Source organism: Camelina sativa, chromosome 17, assembly GCF_030686135.1.
Source record: "Camelina sativa cultivar CO46 ecotype springtype chromosome 17, ASM3068613v1".
Taxonomy (NCBI): domain Eukaryota; kingdom Viridiplantae; phylum Streptophyta; class Magnoliopsida; order Brassicales; family Brassicaceae; genus Camelina; species Camelina sativa.
This window is the reverse complement of record NC_141896.1, coordinates 4,231,828-4,248,632: the sequence shown is the minus strand read 5'-3', so window position 1 is coordinate 4,248,632 and position 16,805 is coordinate 4,231,828. Positions and strand designations below refer to the sequence as shown.

At 35.9% G+C, this 16,805-nt stretch overlaps 3 protein-coding genes, 1 long non-coding RNA gene and 1 pseudogene across 7 annotated transcripts; 1 reads left to right on the top strand and 4 right to left on the bottom strand.

The window, feature by feature from the left end:
• Window positions 1-124: 124 nt before the first annotated feature.
• LOC104755294 (uncharacterized) lies at window positions 125-2,169 on the bottom strand. Its single transcript, XM_010477648.3, has 3 exons — window positions 1,393-2,169; window positions 1,018-1,205; window positions 125-910 (listed from the first exon to the last, which is right to left on the bottom strand). The coding sequence occupies exons 1-3, from the start codon at window positions 2,084-2,086 to the stop codon at window positions 428-430; spliced, it is 1,365 nt and encodes a 454-aa protein (XP_010475950.1). The 5' UTR covers window positions 2,087-2,169; the 3' UTR covers window positions 125-427.
• Window positions 2,032-5,003, bottom strand: LOC104755295 (protein POOR HOMOLOGOUS SYNAPSIS 1-like). Of its 3 annotated transcripts, XM_087495552.1 has the most exons (10): window positions 4,649-5,003; window positions 4,351-4,467; window positions 4,160-4,225; window positions 3,933-4,036; window positions 3,688-3,849; window positions 3,408-3,607; window positions 3,268-3,320; window positions 3,126-3,153; window positions 2,966-3,007; window positions 2,032-2,169 (listed from the first exon to the last, which is right to left on the bottom strand). In XM_087495552.1, exons 1-10 carry the CDS (start codon window positions 4,925-4,927, stop codon window positions 2,162-2,164), a joined length of 1,059 nt encoding a protein of 352 aa, XP_087351678.1. In that variant the 5' UTR covers window positions 4,928-5,003; the 3' UTR covers window positions 2,032-2,161. The 3 variants fall into 3 exon arrangements, with proteins under 3 accessions (XP_087351678.1, XP_010475951.1, XP_019094743.1); XM_010477649.3 differs by lacking the exon at window positions 2,032-2,169 and having other exon boundaries at window positions 2,793-3,007; window positions 4,649-5,000; XM_019239198.2 differs by lacking the exons at window positions 2,032-2,169; window positions 4,351-4,467 and having other exon boundaries at window positions 2,793-3,007; window positions 4,649-4,982.
• Window positions 5,004-6,367: 1,364 nt separating this feature from the next.
• On the bottom strand, window positions 6,368-6,874 carry LOC109130026 (uncharacterized). Its single transcript, XR_002036198.2, has 2 exons — window positions 6,763-6,874; window positions 6,368-6,649 (listed from the first exon to the last, which is right to left on the bottom strand). It is a non-coding gene; the product is annotated as an uncharacterized LOC109130026 (long non-coding RNA).
• A 241-nt stretch (window positions 6,875-7,115) lies between these two features.
• On the bottom strand, window positions 7,116-9,492 carry LOC104755293 (ribose-phosphate pyrophosphokinase 3, chloroplastic-like). The gene is made up of 7 exons (XM_010477647.3): window positions 8,955-9,492; window positions 8,425-8,740; window positions 8,240-8,335; window positions 8,072-8,140; window positions 7,791-7,919; window positions 7,616-7,715; window positions 7,116-7,512 (listed from the first exon to the last, which is right to left on the bottom strand). Exons 1-7 carry the CDS (start codon window positions 9,347-9,349, stop codon window positions 7,379-7,381), a joined length of 1,239 nt encoding a protein of 412 aa, XP_010475949.1. The 5' UTR covers window positions 9,350-9,492; the 3' UTR covers window positions 7,116-7,378.
• A 2,165-nt stretch (window positions 9,493-11,657) lies between these two features.
• LOC104755292 (cyclin-dependent protein kinase inhibitor SMR8 pseudogene) lies at window positions 11,658-12,899 on the top strand (annotated as a pseudogene). The gene has a single exon (XR_015585936.1). The product of XR_015585936.1 is annotated as a cyclin-dependent protein kinase inhibitor SMR8 pseudogene (transcript).
• The last annotated feature ends 3,906 nt before the right edge of the window (window positions 12,900-16,805 follow it).

Below are 16,805 nucleotides of genomic sequence, written 5' to 3'. Positions count from 1 at the left end.
AACACACTGTTACTTGTATGAACTCTTTTACTTTTCGTAGTCGTGATTCATTATTGACAATTGTGAGAAGTACGTTTCCATTGGCTAATTGAGATCTCTGAGATTTAATCATGTATAAACCATATACTAAACACATTTCATCTAAGTTTAATGCCTTTCAATATCTTCATTACATAGGCGATACAGAGAGAGAGTGAGAACAATACAAATGAAATTTGAAGTGATCAAAGTAATCTTCTGTACATGTGTTTCAATCAAAACCTTTTTTTTTTCTTTCTTCTGTTTGAGAGCAACCATCATTAGAACCACAAACAATCAAACTCGCCCAGATGACTTTCCACGATTTGACTCAGCACACATCTTTATGTTCAATTCTATTTGCTTCGAGCTCGTGGAGACAGGGCAGAGCAACAAGCCAGATGACGGTTCATGATTCTTTTTGGTTTGCGCCCTTTGATGTAATCTTAGACTTGAGTGCTAAGCAACTTATATCATCGTCTCCTTCTAGATCACTGAAAGAAACATCATCCTCATTCACTGTGAACATTGGAGCCCAAGAATTAGCAGAATCTTCTTCTTCTGGCCAATCATCATCATCATCATCATTGTCATCATTAGGTGTTTGGCTAAGACTTGCACTATTTTTGTCATTCTTCTGGATTGGTTTCTCATCAATAACAGCCTTATCGATGAACTGAGCGTTTTCAGACCCGTGTTCGAAATCACGATACATGATTGAAGGAGGTTCAAAAGCATATATTCTTGGAGACAAAAACTCAGGAGGAGCATGGTTGTAGTAATTTGAAGTTGACGGTGTAATGTCTTCTTCAAGAATCTTATCTCTACTTTCTTTAGAAGAATGGGTTTGATTCTGAAGCTCTTCCATCCACAATGCTCTTGCACCCATCACCTGCAACAATTTTTATTGAGTAACAACAAGTCAACAACAACAACAAATCAATTTTGGATTGGATTCAAGACTTAAGAAGAAGAAGAAGATAAAAGAGGTTTTGTTACCTGTGGGGAAGACAAAAGATGAGCATCGTGTTTATTGAGCCTTGAAAGAAGAAGAACAAAATAGACTTTCCAGAAGTAACCATCAGTCATATGGCATGGACAAAGCTCAATTCTCAATGCAGCTAACCTTGGAGCAAGACGTTCAATAGCTAAAGCATGACCTCTTTGAGCATCAGTCATTTCCAAATCTACCAAAGAAGAAGGTAAAACTATTGAAGAAGAGAAAAACCAAACCTTTGTGATATGTATATAGCAAACAAGTCAAAATCAATGAAGACTAAAAAAAAAGGCCAAAAACCTTAACTTGTGAAAATTTCAACAAATTATAAATTAATCCAAAAATTGACACAATGAATGAAGGAGAATGTAGGTTACCATCAAGATCTTCGTCAGGATCAAGAGGAAAATCCAACCAAGTTTCTGGATGCATTGCTATGTTCCTCGCAAATGCCAACACTTCGTCGGTTAGAGCAACCGCAGCGATCTCTTCTTCTTCTTCATCAGTTTCCTCCTCTTCTTCTTCTTCTTCTTCTTCTTCCTCCTCAACAACAGGATCATTAAACACATGTTGGATACCTTTTTCGTCCAAATCCCAGCTCCTAACCCTAATTCCAGTCTCCGGCGTATCACTTCCAACACACGATTCGTCCCGATCTGAAGACCGAGATTGATCCAGTCTAAGATCCGAAGAACGCGATTGGTACAACTCAGGATCTGAAGACCGCGATTGATTCATCAACCTATGATGATGATGATGATGATGATGATGATTCGATAGATCGGAGGAGGAAGAAGAAGAAGAGGATCCATCTGGTAACGGAGCGAGAAAGTTAGCAACGCCGCGAAATTGACGCGTGAGGGTATGTCCAAGCTCCGTCAAATCGTCTTTAACCCCACGCGCTTGAGCCTCATCTTCCGGTGACAAACGAACGGCGTTTTTATCGGAATAATCGTGTATTTGTTGCGGTGAAGATATCCGGGTGCTCGTGTTGTCTTCTTCGTCGTCGGCGGTGGCGTCAACATCGTCTCCGATTCCCTCGTATAAGCTTTCGAGAAAATTCGAAAACATTATGATTTCAATTCTTTTGTCTTTTGTTTTTCTTTTCTCATTAATCTATTGATCCATTTGTGCTGTATCGTTGACTCAAAAACCTATACAAACAAAAAAAAATGTGTTTTGTTAATTTTTTTTTTGGCCAACAAACCCCATACAAAATTAAAATATTATACAGTTGTAATTTACTTTAATTTCCTACAAATTTAAATCACAATATTTCTTTCCTCTTTATTGGAAAATTGTATTTAGAAATGTAATTGGTTAATATATATATATCCAGTGTTAATTACGTAAAAGTCGGATATCATTACATTAATTCACTACAGTCTAATTTACACATGTCATTTAAACAAATCGAATGTTTTGGAAATGGAATGAGCTTATGATTATTAGTAAAGGTTTTATACTTTGAACATTGGTCGAACCAAATATTTTGAACATTTGGTCGAAGCAAAGCTATTTATTAATATTCAGATTCGGAAAATATCACTAAGCACTCTAAGCTAATATTTATGTCTTGTAAACTTGTACGTTCTGTAAATGTGATGGCTGCTTCGCCACAAAAGTCTTTCCTCAAGTTTTTTTTCTACATATGTAAATGTAATGCTAGGAGAATTTGCAACGAGTTACGTAGACAGAGTAATCAGGTCTCTTAGAACTTTATGTGTTTTAGTAGCTATCATATATCTGATGTATTTAACAAGGAACCAGTAAATAATTTCTTGGCAATTGTTATCACTTGATCTGAATAACGATGTCTTCTACCAATGTTGCTCCTTTTTAATCTCAATTGACTAAACAACATATGTTTTCGATCAATGAACAAAATACTAGAAATGGATAATATATATGTGATGAAGATGAAAGATGAAACTTAGACAATCCAGTTACCTCCAATTTCTTCCATAATTCTCTCTACTTTCTGCAGCATATCTGGATAATGAGAAAAATCAATTGGTACATAAACAGTATAATCAGAAAAATCACGTGAAGCTGAAATGTAACGTTAATATTATATTGTCTGTGTTCAAGTAGTGAAGAAAATGCTCACCTTGAAATGAAGAATCTTCCATGTAGTTCTGCAAGAACAAAAAAAGTTGGAAATCCCAAATCAGAAGATAGCAATAGAATTGTGTTCATGTGTCAGAAAGAGAGTTTTGTGGAGAAAACTATCGGGTTTGTTTAAGTTGTACCAGTATCTGTGACTTTAGATCAGCATCCTGCTTTACAGTTGTTTGGCCTGCATCTATAGGGAGGAAATGTGTTAATAATGTATGAAAGAGGTGATATTTCTCAAACTTGGAACAAAGCAAGATCAATGAATAAAATGTACCTAGAGTGGAGTTGGGGAAGCAACCAGAGAGTAAGGAGGTGAAACTTGGAGGGAGATTGTTGGAACTCTGGTTGGGGATTCGACTTATGGCAGATTCTGGTTGGTATAAGGTTTGTCTAGTCTCGTATTCAAGTCTTGGTAGCATTTCAGGAACATAACTATCAAGAAGATTACCCATATTTGGCTCTTCCGCAGTGGCTCTGCAGAGAAGATTTTACCAATATCTCTTAATTGTTGGCTGAAAGCAAATATACAAATTCACAACAGTGTAATGCGATACCTGGAGACAGTCTCATCTGAAGGGTTGTAATCTGACTGGAAAGAAACTTCGGACCTAGTTTCAAATTTCTGGTTCTGAGGTTCATACTCAAGTCTTGGTAGTTGCATTTCAGGAACATAGCTGTTAAGAGGTTTCACCATACTTGGCTTTTCCTCAGTAGCTCTGCAAAGAGTATTTACCAAATCTAAATAGTTCGCTCAAGCACTTGTGCAAATTTCACAACACTGAAACCAATGTGATCTAACCTGCGGATTCTTCCATTAAAAGGGTTGTAACCTGACTGGAAAGTAACCTCACACATAGTTTCATTTCTCTGGTTCTCAGCTTCCTCTAAACCCTTAAGCTTCTCCTGAAAACATAACAAAAACAGAAACCAATCGGCTCTGATTCAAACTTATAAACTGAATTCAAAGGTTAATGGAAACATCAATCTCCTTCTGATCAACATGCAAGGAAACTATTTGCTGCTAACCTTAAGAGTTACCACAAAGTCCAATGCTGCATCACATGTAGAAAATCTTAAAGCAAATTTTTGGATCTGGATAAAAACAAACAACAAGCGAAATTAAAACCACATCATCTTCTTCGATTCTACAAACTCATGAACAGTAATTAATCTGTTAATTCCAGAAAAAAGTGATTATAAGCGTTAAGAGCATTTGCCTCGTTTGCAGAATCATTATAGCTAACAAAAATCGCTCGACTACCACGAGATGGAAACCCAGAAACACAAGACATTTGTGGCCATGTGAAATTCAGCTTCGAAATGTAGTGTTCTTCCTGTATAATTTGAGGTTAAACACCTTTAATCGCACTTTTAAAACCTCAATCAAACATATCTACATCGCGATTAAGCTTAACACTATCGCGAAACACAAACCTAAACACCCGATCTATAGAACAACTAAATAGAAGAGAAGGAGAGAGATCAATCATCATAAAACAAAAAAAATCAACTCACAAGGAGTTTGCCGCCGAGTTGGACGGAGAGAATCACATCGGATCTGTTCAATTCGTCGACCAACTGGAGAGACACGTTCGAAGAAGACGTCGACAACCACGTTCCGTATGGCGGATAATACAGGTCTCTCTTTCCGACGGGTTTCAGACTTGGATACGGAGAGGGAGAAGACGGAAACTGAACAAATCGAGCGTAACTGATCTGCCATCGGGAAAATTCTGGAGCTGCCACCGCGTTTCCACGGTGGTGGTGGACTGATGCTGTTAGAGATCCCGCCATCTTCCTTCTGATATTATTTTTTCTCCGTTTCGAATTTTTTCCTTTTCACCCTTTTTTTTTTTTCTGTTACGCTGAACGAAATTTAAAGTCGACTGTTGCTCTGCTCAGATTAAAAATATTTCATTTGGGTCCAAAGGTCCAAGCCCAATAACGATGTATTTAGATATCACGGTGTTAAATTCGGTTCAACTTTGGTTTGGTTCTGGTTCTGATTTTTAATTTTGTCAAAAGTGAAAAAGAAATACAAGTTTTTGGTTTAGTTTCTTTCTTAGCTATTTTTGCCAAGTTGGTTCCGTTTCAATTTTCTAGGCTGTAAAAAATAATATATTCAAATTACCATTTCTTGATGTCAAAAACAGAATTATTTAAATTGTCTAAGCCATATACCAAGTGTTCATGTTAAAGGTTTTGTATGATAAGAATAAAAAGAATTTGACCCAAAAAACAAAAAGGATTGTTAAAATGGAAGACATGTTTGCAACAGAATTATCAATTGCATCGTTATAGACTTTTCCGATCACAAAGTTTTAAAAAATTGTATTTTTGTAATTCCAAAAAGCCAAAAGACCAGTTGTGATTTAAATTGTTTAGTTTTAGTACAAAAAGATTTACGGTCGATGAAACAAAAGCAACATTAGACACAGTAAAGAACAACTAGACAAGATTTGGCAGTGATAGCAACCTTTTAAAACTTCAAATTACCACTAATTATATTGCAAAAAAAAAAAAAACTGTTAAATAATAAAAAAAATAAATAAATAAATAAACAGCTAAATTTCCATCTATATACTGTTATATGTCTACCATATGACAAAGTATTTGTTAATTTACACTATTACCAAATAATTTTAATATAAATTACAAATATCCAATAATAACATATTTACATTAACAAAAAGGTTTTTGCACTATATGAGAGATAAACTAAATTATTGTTTGGCTATTATTATAAGAATTTGGATGATTTTACAACCATTACAGTCTAATGTAGTGTTCTAATAGCAGTCTACTATGGTTTATGGTTTAGTAACAGATAGAAAATATTAGGTCTCAGTTTCCTTTTGGATATGTCATAACTAGTTTTGAGACGGATAATTTTTTTTGAATCTATAGTCATTTAGTATATATACTCTATTGAATATATAATGACACAATAAACAATTAACCATACCAAAACAAGTGGAATACAAGTGAAAAATAGTTTCACACTTCTTTTTTCTGTTGGTTGATTAGGTTTCAAATTTTTAGGCTATAAAAAGTAAAATTACGATTAATAGAAATCGAATGATATTAAGACCATTTCTTTAGTCAAAATGTATGTCTGAATTTGGAATATATTGACGATATTTTGACAAGTTATTTTTAACTTTTAGTTAGAGTCCTAAAAAAAAAAGTTGATTTAAACATTTGTTAACTACTTTTTAGACGCAGAAGCAAACATAACAATAACGTCTGTATATACGTTGCGAGATTATTTATTTTTGTAAACGAAATAGTAAATAAAATATAACTAGTTCATGCTTCCATTGTTTTATCAAGGTTTTAAACTTAAGTTACATTGCATGTTGCAAAAGTCGTGACCAGTTGTGCCTGACCAACAATGTTCTAAATGTTTGCAGCACCAACAATGAGGTACCATAGCATGGCATGGGCCAGGATAACACTCTTCAATGACGTTTTGGGAGTTCGGTCCCTCAATCTCTCTAACCTCCATCCTCATACCTACACATATTGATCGATTTGATTTTAACAGTAAACACAAACCAAACTTTGAGAATAAATAAGAAAGGAAAGACATTCGAATAAATGTTTATATAAGAAAAACTTGTGCGTACACTTATGCATAGCAACGAGGGTGAACATGAGTATTGATACTAGAGCTATATGTGATACTTTCATGGCTTGGCTGTGTATTGTGAGATTTTTGTCTTATTGAGTTGTTGTAATAACACAACTTAATCATATACAAAGCTAATATTTATATAGCCATATAGGATACCTATTGAAACATTAATATGCATAGATTTAGGGAAAACAAAAGTTGTATAGGATCTTTCACAGCCATGTAAAGTCTTTACAGCGTGTGAATCGTATCAGTTAGGCTTTACTAAGCAAATTTAAAGTCACACTGACTAAAGACAGAAAATATTTGTTCTTCTTTTTTTTTGTTGGAGAATACAAAATACAATATTACAAAGTGTCATTAGTTTACGTTTGTCACGTAAACAAGCTTTATTTTCCGAAGGAATTTATCTGTCTGTCAAGTATACACAAAAAGAAGTGAAATGAAACATTATTACATTATTGGATTTTCCTACATAAAAATTTAAAACATGCAATCTCTTTCAATGGAAAATGCTTCAATCGAGACTATACACCAAAGTTCATAAATCAGCTTTGTCCAAACCCAAAAATTACTCGCAGCTGGATTCCTACTCGAATAACAGAAGCTTAAACTTGAAGAGCAGAAGCGATGGAGCCAGCCAGGCTAAGAACTTCAAAAGGAGGTTTATTCATCACCTCTTTTACAGTCAACCCACACGAGTCTGTGATCCAGAAATAGCTCAGACCTTCCGCGGGATCACCTGCACCACCGAAAGACAAAATACAAGGTTATAAGTATGTCGCAAAGAAACAGAACATGATCCTGTTTACACTGAGTCAAAACATTTTTATACTAGTTGTAACCTTTAGTGTCAAGCTTGAAACGATTCCATGAACTCTTGGGGAAGATCCCATGTGTTACATATGCGCTAATTTTCGCTGCTCCATGTGCAGCTAAGACTTTCTGAAGGGGACAAGACTTAGTGGTTAGTTATGAATAAGTGAGAACACTTCTGAGAGTTGAATCTGAGTAGAGAACCTGGCATTCAATTAGTGTGCCACCCGACTGAACCAAATCATCGACAATCACAACGTGCCTTCCTTCAGCGTCTCCCTCTTTAATACGCACTATTCGTTTGTCTCCCATTCTTACTTTGTTGCAAACAATCTGAAAGACAAAGAGGATAACTTGGTAAAGTCAAATCAATGTTCAGATTTGCTGTTCAAGACTGGATGATGCAATGCTTGTTTGAAGTTAAAACGGTCCACACTGTAAGATGCTAATGAATGGGGTCAAAGGCGATATGGTCTGTGTATTACCGTTGGATAATGTTGGAGTTGTTTGTGGAAACGTTTCCATGCTCCATCATCTGGGAATGCAATAGATATCTGAAACAAATGAAGAACAGCAACCAAAAATGAACTGCATCTTGTTAATATCTACATCTACATGATAGAAATGTGACAACCAGAGGGAAAGAGACTTACATTATCGGAATCAGGTAGACTCTGGAGTCTGCTCTTGAGCAATGGTATACCACTTTCAAAGCAAGGAAGTATAGTATCACCAAAGTAGAATCTTTCCTACAAAATTCAAACAGAAAACAGGCAAAACCTAGATGAAACCATCGACTCAGAGAACAAATGCATCGACCAGAATTGTAAATAAAGACCTGCAAGGCATGTATATCAAAGGTAACTAAGCTAGTAGGTCCTCCTCTAGAAGCCGGTATATTTGAGAGTATCCTAGCGAGAGTAAAAGCAGTCGCCACATCTCCTTCATCTTCCATTCTCTCAGATGTTCCAGTGGGGAAGAAAGGAAGAACAAGCGTAAACGAGGAAACGAAAAGCTTAGGCAGAGCATAAATAACCGAGAGCTGCTCGAAGATCACAGCAGGTGAACTGAATGAAGCCAAGAAAGCAACGTGCTGCCCACGAATACCTTGAGCATTTTGTATGAACAAATTAGGGAACCCATCATCAAATTTCCTAAAACAAAACAAAGAACAATGATTGTGATTACTTTAGTGATCAAGAACCTAAAACCTCTTCCAACTAACTTAAAGGTCTCGACTTTACAGAGCTAACTCATCTCAAGGTCTCGAATTTGAACTCGCATTGTCAAAAAAAATCAATTTTTTGAAAACCAAACCAATGAATCTGGAATGAATTAGATAAGAGAGATGAGAGGGTTTTAATTTACTTCCAATTGATGCTTCGTAGCTCGATGCAATCAGATTGAGATACAATTCTCTCGGCGAGATCTTTAGTCTCGTCGCTGTGGAAGAGACAGACGCGCTTGGAACACTTGGCACCTGATTCAGACGCCGACGCCGCCGCCATGGATATTGAAGAAGATGAATTCGGATTGATTAGGCTGATGGGATCTCCATTGGATAAGAAATCGAGGCTCCGGTGACCTGAAGACTGGTTCTCTAAGCTTCTGACTCCGCACTTCACGCAGCGATTACCGACTGTAGCAGTTTTGAAATTAAGCAAAGACGGAGACGAAGAAGACGAGGAAGAAGAAAAAGAGCTAAATTGAGACAGGGAGAGTGAAGCAGCGGTGGTTGCATTCGCCGGAGAAATAGCCGCCATTACCGAACACGAAGGGTCAAGATTACGAATTTTCCGGCGGATATCTTCAAATTAATTAACGAATTCTTTTTCTTTTTTTTTTGGGGGTTTATAAGAAAAAATATGACATGTGGCGAAGACTATGCTGAATGACATAAACACCCCTATCTGTCAAGTGTGGCACGTTATAAAGTTGTTGGATAGTTTCGGTTTAATTTACCTAAGTAGTTAACCATCGGTTCGGTTCGAGTTTTTGATATTATCCGAATACCGAAACGAAACTCGGTTCAGGATTGCTCCAACCTGAATGTTAAGTAAACGGTTTGTATTGGTTTAGTTAGAATGTCGATAGGGAGATTCGGCTAATTTCCGGTTCAAGAGGACAAATTTGGGAAGGTATACGCGCCGGCTATGAGGAAAAAGAAAATGTGTTAGTTGTAAGTTGAAACTAAAAAAAAAGCATTATAATTTAGAAGTTTCAAACTATCAAAATAGTATTCTTTAACTAGTATTATTCCATTGGTAAACAAGAGGCTGCTACAAATATGTATATTTTATTTCGTGCACTAAAATAATGGTTTGCGAAAACTGAAATTCAGAAGACTACTTAGTAAAGATCAATCTAGATAGGCAAACTTGGTCGTTCACTCCAAATAAAAAAAAGACAGCGACCAAAAACCTCTCTATTAAATGTTTTGAGAGGGTGCAAAAAGAAGAATGACTTTGAGCATCGACGTTGGAATCTATACTTGACCGGCGGTGGTGATTATTAGAAAGGTCAAAACATAGGACCGTCCAATTGAAGTCTGAATCTCACACACTCAACGACTCTTTCTATCTCGTTACTCCATTTATTATTACTTGCATCTAAGAGTATCTCCAATGGTCCTCTATTTTTGCCTCTATAATTGAAGAACTCTATAATAGAGGTGGATTTTACTCCAATGATCCTCTATTTTCACCTCTAAAATAGAGATTGCTATTTTTTCCTCTATTTATAGAGGAACCCTATTTTTTTTTACAAAAGTTCCTCTATAAATAGAGCAATCTCTATTATAGAGGTGAGAATAGAGGACCATTGGAGTAAAACCCACCTCTATTATAGAGGAAAAAATAGGGAAAACCATTGGAGATGGTCTTAGACATTTTCATATATTTATTACTCTTTCTGTTCCTAAATGTTTTGACATTTTCATATATCTCTTTTTTATTTTTGATAATTACTAGTATATATAAACCATTAAATAATAGTATTCCTTGTGGAAGAATACATAAAATGGGAAAATCATCTTAATCAACAAATTAATTTATTAGTAACAAAAAAAATCTCAAACATATACTACTATATATAAAAAGGAGTATATACAGAAGGAGTATATACAAGAAACTAATACATATACTACTATATGCAAATAAATGTGTAAAAAAGTAAATGCCTATGAACTATAGAAGTATTAAATACATATAGTTATTTTAAATTCACCTAGCCTATTTAGCTCACGCGTTTCCTCGGGTTCCCAATTCTCAATTTCTCATGTAAAACTCATTTTTGTGTATCTATTCACGGGCTCTCTCTGTTCATATGAACTCTTCTTTCTTGATCAGATATACTCCCATTTCGTTTTTATTTGACTATGTCGTTTTACAATGATACACAAGACCATATATGGAACTTAAACATTGATACAACTGAGAAGCAAATAGAGTTATGTATAAAGACACTAAATAGAGTTACATTAAATTCACCTAGCTAGCTAATTAGGTCATTTTCAAAATTTTAAATTCCTAGGTCATTTTCATTATAGATCATGCAGCCTGCACGTAACTTTAATTGCATTTGAGGTTTATCTTATAGTGAAACCAACAAATTTATTAAGCTTATAAACTGTAAATATGATCTTAATTTAGTAAATGATTTTTGAATTCATTATAATAAGTAGAATTTAATTTTTAAAAATACAAAAGATCATCATAGACGAGTTTTTAGCCAATAGGCCACGTAGTTGATGGAGATATGTACACTTCACCGGATAAGATGATGGTTTTTCACGTTTGTTAATATGGGCGTGTTAGGACAAACAAAATGCTGAAAACAATACCGATACTGAGTGTGAGACAAAAACAAAAAGAAAGAGAAAAGGAGTTATTGTTTATCCATTATAGAGTTACCAATGATTTTCTAAAATCCTTGATTTATCTTTTCAAACATATCAAAAGTTATGTTTTAACTTCAATCCTATAAGATTCGATGGAGTTCACATATTTTGTATTTGTGATCCGAAGACATGCATCAACTGTTTACATAAATAAGCTCATATCTATAGTGTAAAAGCTTTTTAAAGAAGTTGGTTCCATAAAAGAAACCTCAAATGCAATATTTAAAGTAACCTGCAGGCTGCATGATCTAGTCCTAATAAAAATAACCTAGAAATTTAAAATTTGAAAACTTTAGGAATCGTTTGCTTACTTCTCTCATGCTCCTTTATTCCCTCCAAGTGCTCTGCCCTCACTCATCAGTAAACAAGTAATAAATATGAATATGATGAGTATTTTTAAAAGTAAAAACGTACAACTCTATATCACTTGTCTTTCTATAATTTTTAATTGTTTCGGTCCAATAATTTATATTCAACCCTATATCCAATAATTTGAAAATATAAAAAACAAACAACCCTATTAATAATTTATATTCATAAAAAGAGGAAAATTACCGAACTGAATCGACACCACCGATCTGATGTAATTAATACGCTGTTGACTATAAAACCATCCTCTGAGAAAAAATGTCCCCTTCACTTCATACTCGCCACCAAAGTTCACCACACACAATAAAAGTAACTTACAGTATTTTTTTAAAAGAGAGAGAGAGAACAAAACGTCTCACTCAATCCCTCCACACATCGATCCTTAACAAATCCGCTGTTTTCTCCACTTCACGTCCGAGAGAAGAAGTCATGGGAATATCAAACAAACCTCACCACCACCAACTCGAAGGAGGTGAGATACGAGAAACTACCGACGGTAAAAAAAGGGTCGTCATCGCTGGAATTACCTCACGTTCACCGCTCAAGCAGATTAATCTATCCCCCGGTGTGACAGTAACCGAAACAGAGGATCAAGATCAGTGTCCTACAACACCTACGGCTGTTTCCTTCAGAATTCCAAGGGTTCCGCCGTGTCCAGCGGCTCCAAGGAAGCGTAAGCCGTCGTCTAAATGCAGTTACGGTGCCGCCACTAGAGATTTCTTCTCCCCGCCTGACCTCGAAACCGTTTTCATTCAGAGAGCTAGTTAACTCTGTTTTCACAACTCTCTGAGCTCTCTCTCTCTCTCTCTCTCTCTCTTTCTAACCTTCTCTAGGGTTTCGAATCATAGGATAATATCTTCTCTCTGTTTTAGCTTAAATTCTCGATTCTGGTTCAGCACTTGGGTTCTTGAACTAAGAAACTAAATTTACTCTAATTTGCTTCTCAGTTGTATCAATTTTAGGAGTTAGTATTTCATGTTTATGTACATATCATCTCCTCCTGTTTTTAGTAGAATTTATGTATATGATTTTTAGTTTTATTTCCATTTTCAACTTTTTTTTTTTAATTTCTTGATCTTGGTTATTTTTAGTTATTCGAAAATTTAGCACTCAAATCATTTGAAAAAAGAAAATAAAAATATTATATACATATATATGTCATTCTTTCTCAACATAGTTATACTTTTTCATGGAAGTTTGAGATGATATTAACAATCACTAACAATATGGTTCACAGATCAAAAGTTTTACACTTTATCTACCTTTTTGTTTACTTTTATCTCTATCTTTTTTTATATAGAAAAAAAACTCTACAAATAAAAAGGAATCTTTCTTCTTTGTTTAAAAACTAAAAGAATCTGTTTTTGTTCATTTCTAAAATGGTTGGAAACTTGAAAGAATGCAAAAATCTCTCTTTATATCCGAAGAACACGAGAGTGTCTTCTTCTCGTTAAGTCTCAACAATCTCTTCATTTTATCGCAAAATTTTTCCACCACTTGGAATGTTCTAACATTTGTATATAGGTACATGCATTATCATGCATACATTTACTGTTTACATCATTCGCATAATCTGGGACATGGTTGGAGAATTTTTGTTAAAGAAGTTTTTCTTTTGTTATACATTAAAAACTTTATTTGGTGGCATCTAATCGGTTTTCCTGTTTTTGTTGTTCTCATTCTAAAAATTCTACATGAACTGAATAAGATATGTTTAATTTTAAGTTTAAAACAGTTTTATAAAACAAAACTTTAGGAACTTTCAAACTGTATCTGTCAATCTGTCATTTTAAATTTGATCTGCTTTAAAAATATTTTAAAAATATTTCTCGACCTATTTGGAGTTCTTAATATTTTGTTTAACTGCACAAAAATGTATGCAATTACGTTGGTAATATTTTAAATGCGTCAGAAATAAAATAAAGGATTTTTTAATATGTATCAAACATCATTCGATGATAAGTGACAGCCACCGACGACGCAAGTGGAATCCTAAGAAAAGAATACGCCAAAAAGTTTTTAGTTCTGTTCTCATTGTATCAAAATTTCCAAATTTTGGAAGTTTTCGATTGGTTTTGTAATAGTATTAGTTTTGTCTTCTTTTCCGTCGAATAATATTATTTTTGTCTAAATAACTATTATGGTACTATACTATAATATCATTATATTTTTAGTTTTTTGTGGTTTTCCTTATTTTAATTTGTGTATATGATGTTACGACTTACGAATATGCGAATATAGTCTCTTTCTTGGTAGCATGATTGTACGTAATGCTTTGGTTTGAAATTTTGAACGTGATCAATAATTATACCCAATTGTCAGGTTTAACCACATCTATATTAACATATTATAATACGGAATCTTATTGTAGTAAAAATTAACAGATCGATGAGAAAAATGCTGAAAAAAATATAAACGAACGAGTAGTAGAGAAAAAACCTCGGATGATCAAGTCCTCATCTGGAGGTGAGATCTGCTGCCGGATAGTGGGAGAATGCGAGATCCGAGAAGTTTGTGGCCGGAGGATGGAGGAAGAAGAGATCCCATCGAAAGGATCATCAATGCCGCCAGACGAAAATCGTCTGGGAATTGAAGAAGTATACAAGATCTGAGCAGCAGAAGACCGGATAGTGGGACTTATGGATAAGGATGTGCACAATCATTAATCTACGTAAAACAAATGCTATACGTGAAATTGTGATGTTTTAGTTAAAACACAGTCTTACGGATGTTTTAATTAAATCTGTATTTAATTTTACGGATAACTCCTAAATCTGATTGTCATTCTTTTTTTTTGGTAGGGGACAGGGAGAAAAAAGAATCTCCCTGCTAATTATTTAAACAAAAACTGAAAATTACAAACGAATGTTTCTCGGGAGAGCATTCCCGCAGCATCCTCCTCGACAAACAAGGCCATATTGGCCGGAACTGACTCCAACAATTGAAAGCCTAAAGGCAACGTAAAAGCACAGTCGGCTAGCGCATCTGCAAGACGGTTCGCCTCCCTATACACATGTGACACACGGACTATCCAGTCCCTAGATAAAAAGCCATGGCACAGACGCACCAGGAAAGACAGAGGATGAGACTCACTGATCCCTGTCCTTAAAAAATCCACCACCAATTTTGAGTCCACCTCAACCTCCAACCTTCGTAAATTTCTCCCCCATGCTATGTAGAGACCATAATAAACACCCCATAGTTCTGCTAATTGGGCTGAGCAGATACCAATGTTAAGCACGAAACCACCATACCACTGACCTGTGTGATCCCGCAAGGCACCTCCCGCTGTTGCAAGTCCCGGATTACCACGGGATGCTCCATCAGTGTTTAATTTAATCCATCCCTCGGTTGGAGCCTTCCATGCGACCATCTGTACCACACGCTCTGTTGAATGCGGTTGATCTCGAAACATCCGAGTAGCTTGACCAACCTCCCTTGCCAGATCACGGAGAAACCGTACCCGATCTCTGCATTTTCCATTTGTCCCAAAAACATTCTCGCATCTCCATTTCCATCCCCACCAAACACCCATAGCAAACAAAGTAGACCAAGACGACTCTGCAGCATTCCCTGTATTTGATAAATTGTTGTACAACCAGCCAAACAAAGTGGTTTGAAAGAAGACATGTCGCTTCTGAACTGGTGCAAGATGAAGCCAAACCCCATACATCGCCAGGCAGTCTCGCAATATATGCATTATTGACTCCTCACCCCCTTGACAGACCAAACATAAATTCGTGTCTCCAAGATGCCGTCGATACCTCTCCTGGTTTGTCATAATGGCTTGTTGAGAAACCAACCAAAGAAAGATCCTCACTCTCTCAGGCGCCACCACTCTCCATACCTTTGCATAAAAAGCTGCCATATTCGGCTTTGGTATCCTCTTTAAAGCTAGCAGATCATACACAGACTTTACAGAGAATCTCCCATCAGCTGTTCCTCCCCAAGCTAGCCGGTCCGTAGCTCCAGTCACGTTATCAAGGACGATTGCAGAGAGTTCCAATCTGGTATGATACGCAACATACGGCATAATACTTTCCCACAACCAACCTGAGTCCTCACTCCATAAATCTTTCACTCAGAGCTCAGTCCATCCCTCTGGTAGCGGTGCAACCACACAGTCTTTCAACGGGCACTTTGTTAACCACTTATCTTCCCAAAAGCGGATCTCTCGACCATTCCCCAGAACCCATCGATACCCTGGGCAAACCACATCGCGCAAACCAACTCGCAAACTTCTCCAAGTAGAGGAACCAGGTTTCTTAGCAGCCATCCAACTCTGCTCTTGAAGTCCTCCTACCTTATATTTGCTCCTCAGGACACGTGCCCAGAGACTTGTCCGATTCCCCAAGAGGCGCCAACCCAGTTTAGCAAGGAGAGCTTTATTCATATGCTGAGAAGCACGAATCCCCAACCCTCCCTCACAACGAGGTAAACAAACCTTATCCCACCCAACTAAGTGTTGCCTTTTCTTCTCTGTAGTACTTCCCCACAAAAAGTTTCTTGAAACTTTATCCAAACCATGCAACACTGACTTTGACAACAATATTAAGCTCATGGTATGAACTGGGATTGACGATAATAACGACTTTGGCAACAATATTGAACTCATGGTATGAACTGGGCTTAATCTGATTGTCATTCTGACATGTAGTAATCTCATCCAACTTACTATTAAATATGATTAGTGAGAGTAATTATTATTTAGTAGATAAGAGATCTCGTCGAAACGACGCCAAATGAAGAAAAAGTAGCACCTAAACGACGTCAAAGCTAGAAAGAAGAAAAGTCTCGTCAACATGACAAAGTTTGAAAGTGAATTACTGCTCGTCAGTATTAGTGTAAAATGTATTACTTATTTCTTTTATGTATTTCTCCTCTCCTCCTTGTTGACTGAACAAATAATATATATCCAACATCCTTACAGTTAAAAAATTAAAAGAAAACAA

Excerpts from the sequence above, each read along its gene's own strand:
- LOC104755294 (XM_010477648.3), bottom strand. The coding sequence starts at position 2,086 with ATGTTTTCGAATTTTCTCGAAAGCTTATACGAGGGAATCGGAGACGAT. Across the intron at positions 1,206-1,392 it reads TCCTGACGAAGATCTTGATG|ATTTGGAAATGACTGATGCT; the intron begins GTAACCTACATT and ends CTTCTTTGGTAG. Across the intron at positions 911-1,017 it reads ATCTTTTGTCTTCCCCACAG|GTGATGGGTGCAAGAGCATT; the intron begins GTAACAAAACCT and ends AAATTGTTGCAG.
- LOC104755295 (XM_010477649.3), bottom strand. The coding sequence starts at position 4,927 with ATGGCGGGATCTCTAACAGCATCAGTCCACCACCACCGTGGAAACGCG. Across the intron at positions 4,226-4,350 it reads ATAATGATTCTGCAAACGAG|ATCCAAAAATTTGCTTTAAG; the intron begins GCAAATGCTCTT and ends GTTTTTATCCAG. Across the intron at positions 3,008-3,125 it reads GGAAGATTCTTCATTTCAAG|ATATGCTGCAGAAAGTAGAG; the intron begins GTGAGCATTTTC and ends CTCATTATCCAG.
- LOC104755293 (XM_010477647.3), bottom strand. The coding sequence starts at position 9,349 with ATGGCGGCTATTTCTCCGGCGAATGCAACCACCGCTGCTTCACTCTCC. Across the intron at positions 8,741-8,954 it reads CTACGAAGCATCAATTGGAA|GAAATTTGATGATGGGTTCC; the intron begins GTAAATTAAAAC and ends GTTTTGTTTTAG. Across the intron at positions 8,141-8,239 it reads GTCTACCTGATTCCGATAAT|ATATCTATTGCATTCCCAGA; the intron begins GTAAGTCTCTTT and ends CATTTGTTTCAG.